At 42.8% G+C, this 18892-nt stretch overlaps 1 protein-coding gene across 1 annotated transcript; it reads right to left on the bottom strand.

Moving 5' to 3' along the window:
• Positions 1–6802: 6802 nt before the first annotated feature.
• Positions 6803–16407, bottom strand: AMER2 (APC membrane recruitment protein 2). The gene has a single exon (XM_026493015.4). It carries the CDS (start codon positions 16405–16407, stop codon positions 14347–14349), a length of 2061 nt encoding a protein of 686 aa, XP_026348800.1. The 3' UTR covers positions 6803–14346.
• Between the last annotated feature and the right edge of the window lie 2485 nt (positions 16408–18892).

The following is an 18892-nucleotide window of genomic DNA, read 5'->3' as shown; positions in this document are numbered from 1 at the left end:
GGCAAGCTGAAGACAAAGCAGATCAGTAACCTAGCTTCCAGAAGGGAATGTATGTAGACACAATGAAATTTCCTTACTACCTACAGCCCATTGACAAGTCCTTGAAACAGGCATGGTGACATTCCTCTGGGAACTCAGACATTCCTCTGGGAACTCAGCAGCCTCGATGTTAATACTTTGCTAAGGGCAAAAGGCAGTCCTAGCCTGACCCCCTCCCCTCCACCAAGATCCTGTAAGTCTACTTTAACGTATAAAAATTCCTTTGGAAACTTCCTTTACCTCTAACCCCCACCCCACCAAGATACATGTTGGCAATCATCCCCCAAGCATATGGCCCACCAATATACATCTGAAGGGTCTCATGACTCAGGTTTTATTAGACAATAATAAATGACCTTTTCCCAAAAACAGCTAGGCCCTCAAGGTCCAGGAAACCTTGCTTCCAAAATTCCTTAGAGACTTACGCTATCCCTAACTCCCTCCCAACTTGAAGGTATACAACGGGCCATTCCTCACAACCCCGGTGCAGCAGCTCTTTCTGCCCATGAGTCCTGTCCCTGTGCTTTAATAAACCACCATTTTGCACCAAAGACGCCTCAAGAATTCTTTCTTGGTCGTCGGCTCCGGACTCCACCCCACTGAACCTCACCTGTATTCTACAACCTCATCAATATCACTAGGGGAAGACCAATATTCTCTTGAACAAAATGTAGGACTTGGACTTACCAGTTGATGGGGCTCTCCACTTAGAAGAAATCTACCTAACACCTACCAGGCAGGCACAAATTGATGGATATGGTCATGCATCAGGCCTGGTGCGTATCTGCCAGACTGAGAAAACAAGATGTGACAAGAATCTTCTGAAATGTAGTCCCATGGGCAAAAAAAAAGATTTAAAGGCTTGTTAAAAAAACACATTACCATCTGGAAGTAAGTGCAAGACATAGATCTATGAAAAATTGGTCTCTTCTGGGAAACACTGATGTGCTAGCAGAGAAAGATCTTTTTCGATTATCACTGTATTCTTGCCTGCCAATTGGAGGGCCTGGTAAGCAAAGATGTCAGATGTACAGGTCTTCATTTTCTTCAAAGTGGGAAGTGTGAAAACTAACCCTGTATAAATGTGAATTTTTTTCATGTTCATTTCATGAAAAGTGTATAATTCCATACAAAAAGGAATATACAATTTTCCTAAACATTGAGACCTTGATTGTATCTGTTTGATATGTTCTTCACTAAATATTAGTTGCTTCCAAACATATGGACCATTGGTATCTGTAGGCCCAACATTTAGATAACCATCTTTTTTCACATAAAACTTCACTTCCCTGGTAAGTGAAGAATATTAATATTATTAAAACTTTTAACAAATACACCAATATTACATCCATTCTAAGATGCATATTTTCATAATTTTACATCTCTAAAACTGGGTACATATTTGAATCAGTGGTGTCTCACAATTATAATTGCCAGAATCGTTTTTTTCTTTATGATGCATAAGAGAATGTGCATCTACAAAACCTTAGATTGGATGAAATATGGGCAATTGCTTAAAATAATGTTATTACACAAACACATTTAAAGTTTAAAGAACCCCATTGTCTTAAATAGCTTGAATACTTGAAGAACATGAGAGGAATTAGGTGTCCAATTTCTAGAATTGTTAAAGAACTTTATTTATTTTTTAAAATTTATTGAACAGAGAGAGACACAGTGAGAGAGGGAACCCCAGCAGGGGGAGTCGGAGAGGGAGAAGCAGGCTTCCTGCCAAGCAGGGAGACTGATGTGGGGCGCAATCCCAGGACCCTGGGATCATGACCTGAGCCTGAGCCGAAGGCAGATGCTTAACGACTGAGCCACCCAGGCGCCCCTGTTAAAGAACTTTAAGAAGTGTCTTCAGGCATGTGAATCTATAGCTTTAAGATATCATATGCTTCTCCTTTAATCTCTTAATGGGATAAGTTATAGTAATAGACTTTTTTATGTTGAACCATATTTGCATTCCTGGATTAAACCCAACTTGATATGATGAATGTTGGTTTTACAGACTACTAGATTCAATTTGCAAATAGCTTATATGGAAACATTGAATTCCATAATAGAGATATGGCTTTCATTTTCCTCAGGTATATACAACAAGGAATGGTTCTCTTTCTCTTAAAGAGGCTGTGTTAGATTGGAATTATCTGATCATTAGTTATTCGGTAGAACATTCATTCTGCCATCTGGTTTTACCGCCTTGTTTGGAGGGGGAGAGAGAGTTTTCACTACCAATTCCATGCCTTTATAATAATTTTAGGACTCTCTACGTTATCTATTTCTTCTTGGGTCACTTTTGGCAATTTATATATATTTTTTAGAATTTGCGTATTTTGTCTAAAATTTAAAGTTATTGGCATAGCTTTATAGCATTCTTTATCTTTTTATCTTTGGCGCACAGAAGTTGTACCCATCTTCTCATTCGGAATCCTACTATTATCTTCTCTTCTTCTTGATAAATGTTATTAGGCATTTTTCATAAGAACTGATTTTTGTCATTGTTGATCCACTTTAGAGTATCTTTGTTTCCAGTATCATTACTTTCTGCTAATTTATATTACTTCTTACTTATACTTTCTATGGGTTTATTCTGTTATTCTTTTTCTAACTTCTTACATTTGATTAAAATGGATTCTTAACTCATTAATTCCTTGCCTTTTATCTTTTCTGCTTTAAACATTTTGGGCTGTAAAATTCCTTCTAAGTAACCTTTAGCTATATTCCATGTTTTAATATATGTTTTCATAATTATCCACTTCTATTTGTTTTCTAGTATCCATTCTTTTATTCTTTGATCCATAAATTATTGAAAGGTGCACTTAAAATTTTTCCAAATGGACAGAATGGTTTTAGTTATCTTGTTATCTTGCATCTACTAATTTCTAGCATACTTGTAGGAAAAGAACATGTTCTGCATGTAACTAATTTTTTTTTTTAAAGCTTAAGACTTACTTCACTTACTTCATGGCTTAGGATGTAGCCAAGTTTCGTAAATTTTATTTGTTTTATTTGTACTTGAAAAGAATGTGGATTCTCTAATTGTTTGATCCAGGATTATATATGTATCCAAATATGTATGTGTTTCTCAAATCTTTATCCTTACTGACTTTGTGCCTGCTTGATCTTTCAATTACCAAAAAGGTCTACAAAACAGCTCTTCCGCTCTGCTTGTGGATTTAACTGTCTCCTGTTTGGCCCATTCTTGGACCATGGAACAAAAGTTCTGAGCCTCCAGGAATCAGTAGTACACCCAGGGATTTCCGGCCTCCCTCCTGTGATAGCTCAACAATGCATACAGAGAAATGAAAATGAACCTTGTCTGGCATTTTTAAGTGTTTCATACAAGGATTCTTTAAAACTCTATCTAAACTTCTGTATTGCCAGAAACACATAACATCTCTAAGCCTCACTTTTTTATTGGAATAAGGAAATAATAATATCTGAGGTTAAGGGCCCCCAGGAAATGACACCAGGCAGAGATCTGTACTCGGGGAATTTGATGGGAAGTTTCAGCGACCTTAGCAGGGAGTGTTATATCTCACTCACTCGTACCCACCAAGCTGAGCATGAACCTAACACATTAAATAGTCGATGGTTGTTGAGCTAAACCAAATGGCATGAATCTATTTTCTGTCACATACAATGGATATAACTTTTTCATAAGGTGATGGAAAGCTGCAGCTAGACTGTGACTTAAAACGTGGAACCACTGGAGCACCTGGAAAGAGTTGTCCCTGAGCTGCCCAAGAGAACTAGAGTCCTCTAGAAAGTATCTACATCCCCTGGGCAACAAAGCCAACACAGAGGCAGTTCTGGCACTGAGAACAATAGTCAATGACTCTCAATTACTTCTAAAAGGCCACTTACATGCAGGGCATGGGGAATCTAGAAATCTCAGGAGCTGAGAAGGAAATTAAGCTCTCAAATCATAGACTTAGAAGCCAAAAAAAGCATAAAATCTTAAATGATCTTAAAAGGGAACCCCTTCCTTGATGGAACACGAGTGCATACTTTGTTGCTTCCACCAGGGAAATAACAAAGATAAAGGGGTGTGTCTGCAGCCCTGGGTCCTGGTCTTTGACCAGATTTCTATTTTTTCTTGGGAATATCCCTTTCTTCATCTCACTGCTGGTTCATGAGCACCTGACATACTCTGGAGTGGGCAGGAGTCTGTGAGTACAAAGCACAGGTGGATAGGAAAATTCAAGGGCAGTTTTCCATTGCTTTGTTCTCTTGTTAGATTTATGACATTAACCTCTTCCTTCTGAGGCACATGTTTTCACTCCCCTTTGGTTCACAGTAGCTTCCTCAGGATTCTAAACCTTCCGCTTAAAGTTCTCCACACAGTGAAAACAGCATAAAAGGAGAAAATTGTGTATGCCCTTAAAACTCTCCTGTGCAGGCTCACAATGGAGACTGACATATCTCAGTATGTTCAGTGAGGCCAACTACTCCTTCCATGTCAGAGTAGATGAGTTTCTCTGACTGAGTTTGGCTGCTACGTCATATGAAAATGGTGTTATCAATACATCCCAGAAATCCACATCCCAGTCAGTGTAGAGCGGTGCTCTGAGAGAAGTGTTCAGGAACTGAGGCTGATTCAGAACAGAAGCCTTGCTCATCCGTGGCTTGAAATGGTAGAGGCCATTGTCCTCTTGCTTAAATTATTTTCTATCTCTCAAACCCATATAGTTACTTTTTTTTTTTCAGGTTAAATACATCAATGATCTCTCTCCCCTAAGTGGGTGTACTAAAGCACCCAGCTACTTAAGGTACCCAGTACCTTAATTATGGTGGTGCTGTCTCTTACAGCCTGTTGTTTGGTGTCTGGGAGAGTAAGCTCCTTTCTGATTTCAGCGCCATTGTGTCTGGTCATTGTTGTTTTAGCTGCCAACTCTCCAACCGGCTCAGCTACTGTTCTTGACCTCTTCCACAAAGACTAGGCTTTTCCCCCTAGTCTTTCCTAAGTGTATGCAAGCTTTTCATTTCAGAATAATGTGTCTCAGAATAAGACACTTCAGACCACCTTGACTCCCATTTGTTTCCTTGTTTGTATATAAGCGTACTTCACCACTCTACACCTCCACCCCAATCCAGGAGGCTCATGCTTATTGCTAGGTACATCAAAGCAAGCTCTCTGTTCAAGATATTTCAACACCAGCCCGTGAGGTTTTAATTTTTGTAAATGCTTTTTTTTTTTAAAGAAAGAGGAACTATATAAATGTATGCAAAAAACATACTGTTGTTTTAGACTTCTTTCTGAAAGTTAATAATGGTACAAGTATCCTCTAAATTAAATCTTGTTATCCTCATTTTATAGAGTAGGAAAGTGGCTCAGAGAAGTTAAAGTGCCTGGAGAGCGGTAAGCGCCCAGACCAGAATTCAAACCCAGATTCTGTTCGGTTTCCAAACTTGGTCTCTCTTTACACCTTCCTGCTTCAAAGACTTCAGAGTGAGTCTCCTAGCATCTATGAGCTTTAGCCTCCTCATCTCCCCATTAAAGGGAAATTGAGTTCAGTTATTGTGAGGTGCTTCCGTGTCAATTCTAGGACAAGAGAAGAAGAGAGGGGGAAGTCAAAGGGGCTGGGAGAAAGGGGGCGGCACAGCACAAAGGGAGTAGAGGCATTGTGAGTTTCTTGTCTCCCTATGTGTGGTTCTACTGATGTGTATTTACTCTGCTTACCGTAACTAATCAGATCTCCCTTTGGAAGTCTACACTCATCATGTTCAACAGACTAATATGAATTTTTCTTGTCATTTATGAGAAACACAAGCAAGTGTAGTATGAACAAGCCTATTTTAAGGGAGGCATACTTCAAAACAATTTACGCAGTCATCGATTGTTATTTTTCAAATATAAAAGGGCACAACCTCATTAGTCTTTACATTGAGTTTCAAGCCACTATGGATTTAAACCATTAAACATACAAAGTGAAAACATACCCCTGTTCAAAAGAAAACCACCGTCCAAAATGGCAGCACTCAGGCCAAGTCACCGTACCAGGACTTAGTACTTAACCTGTGCCTCTCCCAGATATTTTAAGTTTTAATTGGGCAGTCAGGAATTGTCTGGTCAGCCTCTGAGGTAATCTGTCACATGGGCCCTCCCCATCCCCCAAAGGAAGATGAGGTCAACCACCTAATAAAACCCACTGCCCTTCCCCCTAAGGGAAGGTGAACTTGCTTGAAATAATCCTTTTAATTTCTTTTACTAATAGCTCTTTGCCCCACCCTCCTTCCTATAAAAACCCTCTATTTTGTACAATGCCTCAGAGCACCTCTCTACTTGCAGGAAGGGATGCTGCCTAATTCATGAATTGTTTAATGAAGCTAATTCGATTTTCAAATTTACTTGGCTGAATTTTGCTTTTTAACAACTCCGCCCACCCCGCAACTGAACAATAAAAGCCAGAAAACAACTCTTTAAAAAAAGACTCCAGGTGTCTGCTCCTAACAATCACAGCAGATTAGCTGGCCTCACTTTAGTGAGCTTACGAGGAATGGAGAGTTTCTGCGTAAAAGGCTAAGTCAGATCCACGTCAGAATATCAAGGCTTTTGAAAGGCAACTGCCCAAACCAAACAATAATTTTTCACTTGTTTACCAAGTGTGGAAAGAAATACAGGCCCACCATCGGTTTTTCCACCAATTTCATACACGCACATCACATTGCCATTATCAGCATCATTGGTATCAATTCTAGAAATTGAAAAGCTGGAAATAAAATTCCTCCTGGAAAAATAACAACCAACAGATTTCACTTTAAAAGTAAAGGAGCAACAAAATTTATTGACTGAATTAAACACAACAGTTAAAATGGCAGTGTTGTATTTTCGTTTTAAGATGTTTGAATGAAACAAGAAAAGTGCTATTAGTCCAAGCTTCTTACATTCATTAAAAGAGTGACTATCAAAAACAGCAACATGCACAATGATACATATGCACAAAATGGAATTATATCAACAAATATACAAAATACCCAAAATAAAATATTTACAGGTTTAAAAATATAAACATTGGTTCATTTATCCCATTAAATCATTGGAGTGGAGAAAGGAGAAAAGATCCTATTGCTATTTAGAATCCTTTTTTAAAACAAGTTTTAAAAACATAGAATAGTTCTAGGAGACGATTTTTGATGTTTGGGGGGAATTTAACATTCTATTATAAAAATAATATCTATAAACCTACTAACAATTTTCCTCCTGTGCACAAAAATAATACAGCCAAAAGCTTGTCCTCAAAGACATGCCTGACTTTCAGGAAAACTAATTATAGAAATGGAATTTCTCTTTTCGGCCTTCTTTGTCATTATTTTCAAATAATCTGCAATTCCCTATATTACACTGAGATATTCCATATAAATAACTTGGTCAAAAACCTGAAGTTAGCACTGAGCCTGGTAGATAGCTGGAGTCAAGTAAAAATGACAAAAATCTACTTTGCCTATAACATCAAAACCATTTTCCCTGATGTTCTTGATAAAATGACCACTCCCAGATCCTTCATGTTCAGTTAAATTTGTTCTGGAAGCAATGTTATTGTATTACTTTATGAGAGTTTCTCTTCCTTTCTTTAGAAATAACTGTGTAGCGGGGGATAAATGGCTGCAGCATAGATATTTGAGAAAGTTCACTAATTCCTTCAGGCTAAGTAGGACCATCTCATGACATGTTACAAGTAGTTACTGTGTGTCCGCTCTCTGCCCCTATGCAATCCGACCAGGTATTTTTAGTATCTCTGCTTTAGCCTATTAGATGATCCAGGTAGGTATCTGAGAAAGTTAAATATGTTTCCGATAACCAGTCACCTCGGCTATATTTTATTAAAAATGCTATCTTCTCACACAAAGCAGAAAGTTACTCTACCAATTAGCCCAACTGGGGTAATTATCACAAATTATCCCAGTTTACATTCCAATGGAATGACCACCTGTTATTGAAACCTTCCACTGCGTCTCATTAGGATGAGGCCCAAAATTCATTTCAAAAGCATTTTACCAAATGCAGGCAGGCCATATATTAGGAAAATAACCACCTTAATTATGACCATGATGCAATTTCAAACAGATTTTCCCTAGATATTGGGAGTATTAACAGAATCAGAATGTGAGAAAACACAGGTTGTACGCTGCTGGGTTCGCTACCTAAATTGCTTTTGGTTTTATTATTGGCAAAACAGACATCAAGTTACAAAATCTGTACATAGACCTGCTTGTATGTAACTCTAAAGTAATTGATGAATATAGTGCACAATTTTGACTGGCCCAGGTGAGAAAAAACCTGCTAGTCTCTGAGCTCTACTTTTTAGGCTTGCATGTATAAAAGCCATCAAAGAATTAAAAAAAAAAAATACAAGTTCACTTGTAACTAAAATAGCCATCAGTTGGATGGTGCCGACAATTATACAAATGTCGTTTGGCTCTTGCGGTTCAGAACTTTGATCAGTTTCTTACTTAAAACAAGTTTTACAGAAATTGAATCATACGGTTAAAAAAACCCGTATAATTAAAGCATAAGCTATAAAGTTAGGTTTCTGATTCAAACTCTGCCCGGTACTTAGGAAACGGGTGACCTGGGACAAGGTATTTCACCTTCGTGAGCACCATTTGCTGCCTCTGCAGGGTGGACCAATACCCACCGCGCCCTTGTGAACAGTGGCCATAACAACGTGAAAGAAAGCACAGAGCATCATCCTGGCACAGAGCACGCACGCACTATAGGTTAGTTATTTTCCTTCAATATAAAATACTCAAATTCACCATGACTGACTTCTAGGTCTTCAATAAATATTCATTGAATGAAGTAATGAATGGGAAAATATGAGCCAGGATTCAACGGCCGTAGACGGAATGTAGGATGCACTCACTGCTTTGGAAAGAGCCAGGAGCTTACCTCTGAAGCTCAGAACCTTAGCAAGGCAAGGGATCAGTCAGCTAGCCGCCATTTAAACAAACCCCATGGAACACCCGGAGCAAGCCAGACTGGGCTTATGGTGGAAAAACCAGTGTAATGTGCTTAGAGTGACTGACATCCTACAGGGAAGAAGTATTACCATGACAACAGGAGAGATTTCTGTCTCTATTTTTGCTGTTAATCCTGAGAAGGAGAGGATATCCTCAAAAGAAGGCAGAGTGTTTGCCTATTAACTGTGCCTGGTTTCTCTAATAGTGACAGGAGCACCATCGTCTCGGACACAAAACCAATTTTCAGCTTCATGGCATGGGTTAGCTTTGTTTCTATTGGAAGTGAACTGGTCGTGACATTAAGCAGTTCTTAGCTCTTGTGTTACTCTAAGTTACTGAAGAGTTTATGTTCCCATCTCAGAGGCCAGGGGAAAAGAGAGAGAAAGAGAAAGAGGGGAACGGGGAGGGGGGATGAGATGGGATGGAAACAAACAAAAAGAATGAATTAAAGATGGCACATGAGGGAAATAATAGTGCCTAAGCCACGTGGCTGCTAGGAGGACCACGTCAATATTTGTAAAGCTCCAGGCGGCCACTGGCACCTAGCAGGTACTCGACAAATGTTCATTATTGTTATAAGTACTATTATTATTTTGAGAGGAATTTGTGTGGCTTAATCCATTCCACTCCTGTTCAAGTTCACACCATTCTGCTTCACCCCACAAACCATAAGCAACAAATGCAAAAAAAAAAAGTAGGTAAAATAAAATAAAGATGTTTTTCATGACTGTTAAGAAAGTCCAGTCACGGTACAGCTATGTTTGAACCCAGACTGAAGGGGGTTTTATGAAGTATTAGACGCAGTATATGCTCCATGAGCACAGGTTGCTTTGAATTAAAGTAAACGTTGGTCATAAAATGTGCCCAGTTTCCGTTCTGGAGGCTTTGTGCCTACTTTAATCTTTCCTTTTTCAGTTTGAGAAAGAACACTTTTCCATAATCATGGAACTATCATTCTGAATCACTCCTTAAAAGCGCTCTCTGGAGTGAGATAATAACATTCTTTCTAAGTGGCTATAGTTGCAACAAACCATCTCCTTTAAAGCATTAGCACAGCGCAAAGGCTTTGAGAAGCAACTGATGATGGCCATCACGAAATCCTCAGAGGTGGACAGACAGGAGACTGCCCTGGAGGGGGAATCACACTTACCACCTGACAATGTTACAGACACGTCCTTTTATGAAGTAAATGCTGGCCTCTTGCTTTCCCACGCAGATATATAAGCCACCGGTCCGCCACGCTAGCTTCGGGTCCCAAACTGTCATGAATATTTGTGTATAAGCAATCAAAAATTCCTAAGGCCGAGTTTCCACAAATAAGAACTGTGCTGTTCATCCCTTGGTCTGCCTGACAAAGAGGGAGGGAAATGGGTAGAGCCGAGGTATTTGGGTTTCTCCTCTTTCATGAAGGTATTTTTAACTGGTCATTCCCAATGGTGATAAGAGGCAATTGTGATGTGTTCTCCTTTTGTTTAAGAGTATAAAATTCTTGAATTAATTTCTTAAGAATGATAAGGGGAGCGAAGTATCTGTGAAGATATTGGAACATGCCTTCTTAGAAACCCAGCACAGGGGACCAAGGCCAGATTGTCATCATTCAGGAGAGAAATCTGGAATGACTACAATAAGGAAATGTGTTCCACTAGCGTCAAAAGACACCACCATCATGAGAAGTGTCCCCTTACGGCTATCTGAGGGCACCAAGCAAACATCAAACATGGTGGGTATGAAGGGAGAGGACAGAAAGCTACTTTAATGGATCTCTTCATACAAAGTTAACAGTAAAAAGGCTCTGAAAACTAATCTGACAAAGGTGTAAACAATGAAAACTCAGAAAGATCAGTGGAAGAAATCTTGATATCCAATATAGTCTTTTTACCTGGCTAACTGTGTAAACAAAGTGTTATTTGAATATTCATTTAAGTGCAATACTTCAAAACTACTTCTGAGATTAAGGAAGAAATGCTTTAAACCCAGTCAGTCATCACTCTCATAGATGTTAAACACTTTGTATTCAAATAGGCAGATAATTTGTGGAAAACGTATCTAAAGGAAGTCCTTAATGTCCTATATGTCATTGTTATTACTAGGTGATAATAAAAATCTATTTCCTCTTGCAATTATTGACAATGCTATAGTAAAATTTCTCCCAGTCGGTGCTAATGGAAGAATAAAAGCATCCAACTGCCAACAGTACTGATGCCAGAGTAGTTCAAGTGACATTGTCTGTGTAATGTCGTTATTAAAGTCAGGCTGTCTTTGGGCAGAGCTATTAAGCTCACTGATAAATTCAGGGCCAACGATGGATTTGACTTTTTCCTCTCTAATTTGTCCAGCTCACTGACTAAAGAGACCTAATCAACCAAGCATCTCAGAATCAGACACACACAGCAAAGGTGTCATCAGCCCATATTTAACCCTTCCCATTAAAAAAAATCAGCAAATATAGCCAAATTAGGAAATGTATTAATAATAATTGGAATATAAATCTATTAAAATGCTGGGGGGGGGGAGCAATCTCCAGGAACATGAATGAGAGAAGTAGCCCTTGGCACAAAAAAAGCAATTGTGAACCCTTTTCTGTGGGTGGAAAAGGTTAAGATGCAGGCTTCCTGCATTGGTCCTAATTTCCCACCTACCCACTGAGGCCATTTAATTAACTGCCTGCATCCTTCATTTGACTGGTGTGGATGGAATTCTCAGAGAGAGTTTTTTAAAAAGTGGGAAGCAAATGGAAAAAAGAATGAAAAGAGAAAATATTTTACATCTTGTATAACTGGTTAATTGACAGGCAGGGGAAATGAAGGCAGGCTTTGCTGACTTTTTCCTTTACTTACAAAAAGAAGACATAGCATAGTGGTAGAATGGCAGAAATAAGCCCCCCAAATTGTGAAAGCAAAAATAGTTTGTCCCAGTGCTAACAAAATAGAGTTCTCCATAGATTGCCTTTACTGTCAGAATATTCTCCTCAGTGCTTCAGGTACTCCTAACTTCCCTGTACAGCTGAACAAATGAACAAATATAACTCTGTCACCGAGCCACACAGTGGAGGAGGTAACCCTCACGAGCAAATGCACAAGAAGAAAATAAACATCCTTTGTTTTACGGCTAGGAATAAAATTTATGTTCTTTACATTCACTGGGGGAAGATGAATGCATTTGGAGTCTAAATAGTACTATCAGCGTGGAATCAAATTTAAATCCCTTTCTCAAGACAGAAGTCGTTTGTAAAATATTTCCGAGTGTGCAGTACATGTCTTTGTCTGTTAGTTTGTGCTCAGTTGAGCTCAGAAGCACGTGTGAGTGGCTTTATGAATTCCTGGTGGTGGGCTCAGAGTGCTTAAGGCTATGTCTGATTATAGGACCTCATCTATATAAGGAAATTAAATATTAAAACAGTACTTTGAAAGAACATTAAGGATCTGACACAATGCAATAAAAGCCAGTCATCTGACTACTAAAGAAATTCAACAAATCTCTACCACCTCTTCTAACTGAATCACTGCATATTTAAAATGGGAACAATTTGCTGTATGCTACTGGCTCAAATTTGTTTGCCTTTGATGTCGTTTATTTTGTTCCTTTCATACTATTAAAACAGGTTTCCATATACTTAACTTGCCTCTTTCTTTCCTTTATGAAACAGAAAACAAACTTAGAAAGCATATACTATCAGTTCATTACTTAGGCAATCTCTCTGGGAAAATGGGAGTTATACAGAAGTGTTTGTGCCATTCGTATGCGTGTAGTTTTGCTTGAAAATGTCTAATCTTCCTGATACCATGAATCAACTCCTAGTAGAAGCTCCGGTCTTTTGATTAAACACACTGAAGTGCGTTTCCAAGAGGATATTATATAATCATTAGACGCTAATAGCATTCTAGGAACTGCTTCAGTTAATCACTCAAACTATCCAGGCATATGGTAACCCGTTCTGCGATAAATGTCTCATCTAAAATAATAGAAAATATACATACAAGGAAACCACTTTTCAAAATATCTCGACATAGAGTGTTTACGATACATACGCGTACCAGTGTCATATTCTGAACATACCTGTCTCAATCACGAATCTATAAAGCAAAAGTCAAATAACATGAAAAACTGTATTTTTCTATTGGGTTTTTAAAACACGTTCCTCATTTGGGACTATTGTAGAATGGCTGAATCCAAAATTTTTATAACCAAGGTAAAAATCTCTGAAAAGCAGGATTAGGAGTGAGAAGCGAATAGTCTCTTACCCAAGACAAGACAGAACCATTCCTCTGGGACATCAACACAATAGACTTTTTTTTTTCCTGCACTGAGAGCCAGAGAACCCATATAAAACAAAAACTCAATTGCTTTAGGTTACAGTACATAAAAGAACATCGGTGATTCAGGGACAGTTACCATAACTAGTTATAAAACCGGATTTTAAATTCGAGGTTACTGACAGATTAAAAAATGCTAACAGCTGGATAAACTATAAAATGCGCATTATCTACACATGAAAGTTACAGTTCATAAATGCTCGAATACTGTGTCTATTGGCATTTTAGTGAAATCTTTCCCTGATCCTTATTTCTTCACTGAGTGGGAAAGAAAAAGAAAAAGACACAACCTGCTCTGCTGAGCTTTTTCTTTCTCCCCAAACAAATGATCTAAACCAACCAAACCAAAACACTCCTTTATTGTCCTAGTGGTAGATATTGACCTATTTGCATACCCAGCAACTGAAAGTAGGCAAGTTTTCGGCCAATCAATGATCCCCTCTGCTCATCAGGTAAATACCTGGCTCTTTCAGCTTTGCAGGTGTTTCCCACACAGTGATACAGCAAAGGGTCTTTTTTCTTTTCTCTCTCTCTTTTTTCCTGGAAAGAAAAAGGAAAAGAAGGAAGGAAGGAAAGTGTCATGGAAGAGGAGGGGCTCCTCTGGTGTTGACAGTGGGTCCTCCAGGCCCTCTCTGGACCATGGCACTCTGGACCAACTATCATGGCATGATGCTTCCTTAGGTTTGGTTAAGTCCTGTTTTCTGCAAAGGCAAGTAAAGGTGACTTCCAAGTGTTCAGCGCATCAAAGGAAAAAAAGAAAAAAGTGATTTTTTTAAAAGGTAAAAAACTAAAAGTGCTTGAAAATAATTCTCAGGGAACTTATCTTGAAAGGAGAATCCCATGTGTAGCACCCCCTCTCTGGAGTACCCTGCCCCTGCTGGCAGCACAGAGACCTCCTCGGTCTGCGCTGTGGAGCAGGGATGGTCCTACAAGCCTTTCTTTAGAAGAAGCAAAACTTATTTGAGTGGTTTCCAGGGAAAGTTGTATATTCCTTGACATGGGGTCCATCCACCTTGGCTTCGAGACCTCACAACTTTTTGGCACTGTCGTGGCACGCCGCCGCCCGGAGGGTGGTCCCAGCCAAACCCCGGTTGCTGACCCTGCGGACCAGCACTTTGGAAACTGGGATTTTTGTTCTGGGCATCTCACTCCTGACTGGTTGCTGGTGCACTACGGGATGGCTGGATGGAAGGTTCGCCAGGTGCTTGATGCTGATAGGGATTTTAGAGTCCTTCAGCAAACTGCCTGGTGTTCGCAGTGGACAGGTGATGGTGATTGGAGACACAGGCTTTAACCGGGACAAGCAGGACGTCTCCTCGTTGGCGGGAACGACCGCCGGGCTTCCATCCGGATCCGCGTAGAGATCGTAGAGCGCGTCCCCGCTGTAGCTATCCCGGGGGATGCCTGCCTTTTTGCTGCTGCAGGTGCTGTCTTCCTCCGGGCCCGGAGTGGTGGAATCCCAGTAGCCCTCGTCACTATTGGGGATGCCTTCCTGCTGCTCCTTCTCCGGCTGTTTAGGCTCCTCCTTGGGATGGAGCTCGATGGGAATCCGGTTGAGCCTCCTGTGTTTGCCCAAGGACACGTCCTTGGCCCCTTCCGCACACCTGGCGTCTTTGGACGTCTCGGCCACCACCTTGGTTTCCAGGGCTGCTGCCGCCTTGGCCGCTCCCTCTTGGGGCCCTGGTCCTTGGTCCTCAGTCTGGGAAAGCATGTCCCAGAATTCCTGGAGATAGGTGTCGTCCAGCTCATCCGGGCTCGCCATCTCCTCCCCTCCTCCTTGGTAGGCCACCACGCCGGGGTTCTTTTTAGAGAGAACTGGCTTGCCTGGCCCGGGGGCATGCTTGTCACAGCTGGGACCTGCCTCGTCCTCTTGGTCTGCAATAATATCTCCACAGCCTGTAAGAGAGTCAAAGCTTTTCAGTGAAGTCACGTCAGAAAACATCAAACAAATACGATCTGCCGATGGGTCTGAGGGTGGATCAACAGAGGAAGGGTCAGGGACGGCCGCCGCTCGGCCGCTGCCGCTGCCGCATTCCGAGTCGACAAGGGGGACGGTCTTTACCGGAACGTCACCTGTCCTGGAGGCATCCTCAGCCGTCTGGACCTCCCCAGCGCCCAGCTCGGGGGCTGCCCGGGGCTTCTCGGCGCGCCGATGCCCCGCGGCGTCCTCTCCCCGGGCGCTTTCGGCCTTAGGGACCCCGGGGCTGTGGGCCTCTCGGCGGTCCGGCACGTGGGCGCGATCGGCGGAGGCCGGCCCCGGCTCTCCCCCTCCGAGCTCACCTGCTGGGTCTCGCGGCGCGTCCTTGCTGGGCTTCTCCGGCTCGCCGGCGGGTCCGGGCGTTTCCTCCTTGACGCACTCCAGGCTGGCGGTGAGCGAGCCCGGCAGAATGAGGCCGCCCGGGGCCCCCGCGCGCTCGCCCTTCGCCTCCGCCTTGGCCCGCTTGTCCTTCTTGTGCCAGCGCATGCTGCTGAAGAGCCCCTTCAGTCCTCTCTTTTGTTTGCCGCCCGCCTTGCTCGCGTCCGCCGGCTCGCCCTTGCCATTCTCCGATCGCCCGTTCTTCTTCAACAGGGAGAAGAAGCTGTGCGACTTCGCCACCGAGCTGTTAGCCAGGGAGCCCACTCCGGTCCCGGACGCCCTGGGGGGACCCGGGTTCGGCCGCCCCCCGCTGCGGCCACCCCCGCCGCCGCCCCCGCTGTCGCCCCCGCCGCGCGGCTCCTCCTTCTTGCTGCTCTCCAGCACCACCACCTCGGCTAAGCCGTCGTGGGTCCGGCTCCTCACCATGCCCGTCGGACCCGAGCCTTTCCCATCCCCTTTGTTTTTGACCCCAAAAATGCTGGGCATGGTGCCACCCGATTTCCTCTTCTTGAATAATTTGAAAGCAGCTTTATTAATCTTCCCAGACGGCTGCTCGGCGGCCGGCGTTTCGGCAGCACAATCACAATGCAAGTCCATGTCTGCCGCGAGGGTCCCGGCCCCGGCCTCCTCCTTCCTCCTGCAGACCCCCGCGGACGCGCGATCGCCGCAGCCGCCGCCGCAGCGCTCGCTGACAGCCTCGCCGCCGCCGCCGCTGCTCCTGCTCGTCTCCATGGAAACCGAGCGGGATAAGCAGCTTTCGTCAGCCGTGGGCTCGCGCCAGGCCACTGTCATCCGTATTCTAAATCAACCTGAGCCACTCTTGCTGCTGCCGCCGCCGCCGCCGCCGCTGCAGCAAAAGAAACACACATAAAAGACCATCTCCCCTCCCGCCAAGGGTTTATATAATACCCTAACCCACTTCGGATCCGACTTGGCTTTGTGCTGCATAGTTTTTTGTGTGTGGCAAGAGCAGGCAACAGAGCCTCCAGTCGATTGCAGAAATCAGAGTCGTCTTTATGGAATTCAGATTCCATCCAATCTTACCCACCTTCAGATTCCTCCTCTAGATAGGCTTTTTCCAGAAGCCCAATCATGGATCACAGGACACCTCCCCCCCTCCAAAATGGACAAAGAAATTCAACGTAACACAAAATGGTTATTCCTCTGAGCGCCTATCCTGGACTTCATGAGTCTTTATGTCTTTCCCGAGCCTTTCATGTCTGTCCTTATCATTTGGGCGCCAAGCCCAGCAGGCATGGAGCGTGTCTGTTTACATCTGTGTCTTGTCCACTGCTGAGCACAATATCCAGGTCGATGTTGAATCCTTACAATTGCGGTTCTGATTCTTGCTGCAAAAACACGAGCCATCAGCCCAATACCAATTAGCAACTCTCTGCAAGGAATGTGCAACAGTTCTGTAAGGTGGAAGGTGACTGGTCCTTAGGGACAACTGTGGCTTTTATCCCAGAGTCCAGCTCCTGGGGCTTACTTAGGTCACAGAAGCCACTGCCTAGCCTGCATTTGGTCACAATGGATGAGTGGAGGATGGAGGACACAGTTTGAGAATCTCAGGTCTGCTCCACAGGTGGTCCTTGGAGTGCAGGGTCTGCCTTCTTTTCCATTAGGCAGGACACAGACATTACTCCTGTCCCCCTTCCCCATCCCCCAGGGTTTCCTGCAGCCCCCTTCCCCTATGGGACAGGGAGAAGCCTGGCAGGGTCCCTGAGTATCCAGCAGTCTCTGCAGCTTCTCTGAACCACATAATCTAGGGAAAATGGAAACCTTGTCCCAGGCAACAGCCCGATCTGGGGATCTTTTCTGTAAACTGACTTCAAAGGAGACCGCTAATATTGTTGTTGGGTTTTTTTTTAAAGATTTTTATTTATTTGAGAGAGAGAGAGAGAGAGACAGCCAGTGAGAGAGGGAACACAAGCAAGGGGAGTGGGAGAGGAAGAAGCAGGCTCCTAGCGGAGGAGCCCGATGCGGGGCTCGATCCCAGGGCTCTGGGATCACGCCCTGAGCCTAAGGCAGAAGTTTAACGACTGAGCCACCCAGGCGCCCCGAGACTGCTAATATTGTAACCTCAACACCGAATTTCCTGATCCTAACTGAAAGTTGATTAGCAATAAAAGAAGAAATTTGAGGGGCTCCTGGGTGGCACAGCAGTTAAGTGGCTCAGGGCGTGATCCCAGCGTTAAGGGATCGAGCCCCGCATCGGGCTCCTCCGCTATGAGCCTGCTTCTTCCTCTTCCACTCCCCTTGCTTGTGTTCCCTCTCTCGCTGGCTGTCTCTAACTCTGTCGAATAAATAAAATCTTAAAAAAAAAAAAAAAGAAGAAATTTGAAGAAGCATGTACATATATATAGATATATAATTTATATATGTTTAATATTTAATAATATGCGATAAAGGTATAATATTAATATATCATTTATTTTATTCATAAACATTATTTAGCAATATGTGATATTTACATATATGTGACTATCCGTCTTTTCCCTAATCATCTCGAGCTTCATTTTTTATGAGCTACTTGCATTATACCCAGAAACTCCATTCCCTATGGGTTGAAGTCAGAGTTTTACTAACAACATGTTGGCCGTTGCAGGCTCTATAGCATGGAACACAGTTGATTTGAATTCAGGCCTGGGGGTTGTTAGCTGTATACTTGCCCTTTTCTGTTGATTTTTATCAAGAACACTGTTTCATAAATTTTTAAAAATTAGGAGTTTGGATTCAGGAGAGGTTTTCATTCTCAGCATTTTTTTTTTTGTAAGATTTATTTATTTTAGAGAGAGCGTGCGCATCCGCGAGCGTACAAGAGAGGACATGAGTGGAGAGGGGGCAAAGGGAAAGGGAGAGAATCTTGAGCAGACTCCCTGCTGAGCTTGGAGTCCAATGCAGGGCTTGATCCCACCACTTGGAGACCATCACCTGAGCTGAAACCAAGAGCTGGACGCTCAACCGACTGAGCCACACAGGGGCCTGCTTTCTCAGCCTTTGAATCTGACCAGGTCTCTGCCACTATCGCTACACACGTCTCCGGGACAGGGTATAAAACTGAGACCAGCTTTTGCCAGTTCTACCTGACCACCTGCCACGAAGAATCAGGGTCCTCACTGCCGTGGGGAGGGAAGAGGTATGAAGAACTACAAAGAGAAATGCATTTGTTATTCCTTCACAAGCTTCTGAAGGCAGCCAAAAATCTTTTTTGGTT

The sequence above is a fragment of the Ursus arctos genome, unplaced genomic scaffold (assembly GCF_023065955.2).
Source record: "Ursus arctos isolate Adak ecotype North America unplaced genomic scaffold, UrsArc2.0 scaffold_10, whole genome shotgun sequence".
NCBI classification, from domain to species: domain Eukaryota; kingdom Metazoa; phylum Chordata; class Mammalia; order Carnivora; family Ursidae; genus Ursus; species Ursus arctos.
This window is presented reverse-complemented; position numbering and strand designations above follow the sequence as displayed.

Excerpts from the sequence above, each read along its gene's own strand:
- AMER2 (XM_026493015.4), bottom strand. The coding sequence starts at position 16,407 with ATGGAGACGAGCAGGAGCAGCGGCGGCGGCGGCGAGGCTGTCAGCGAG.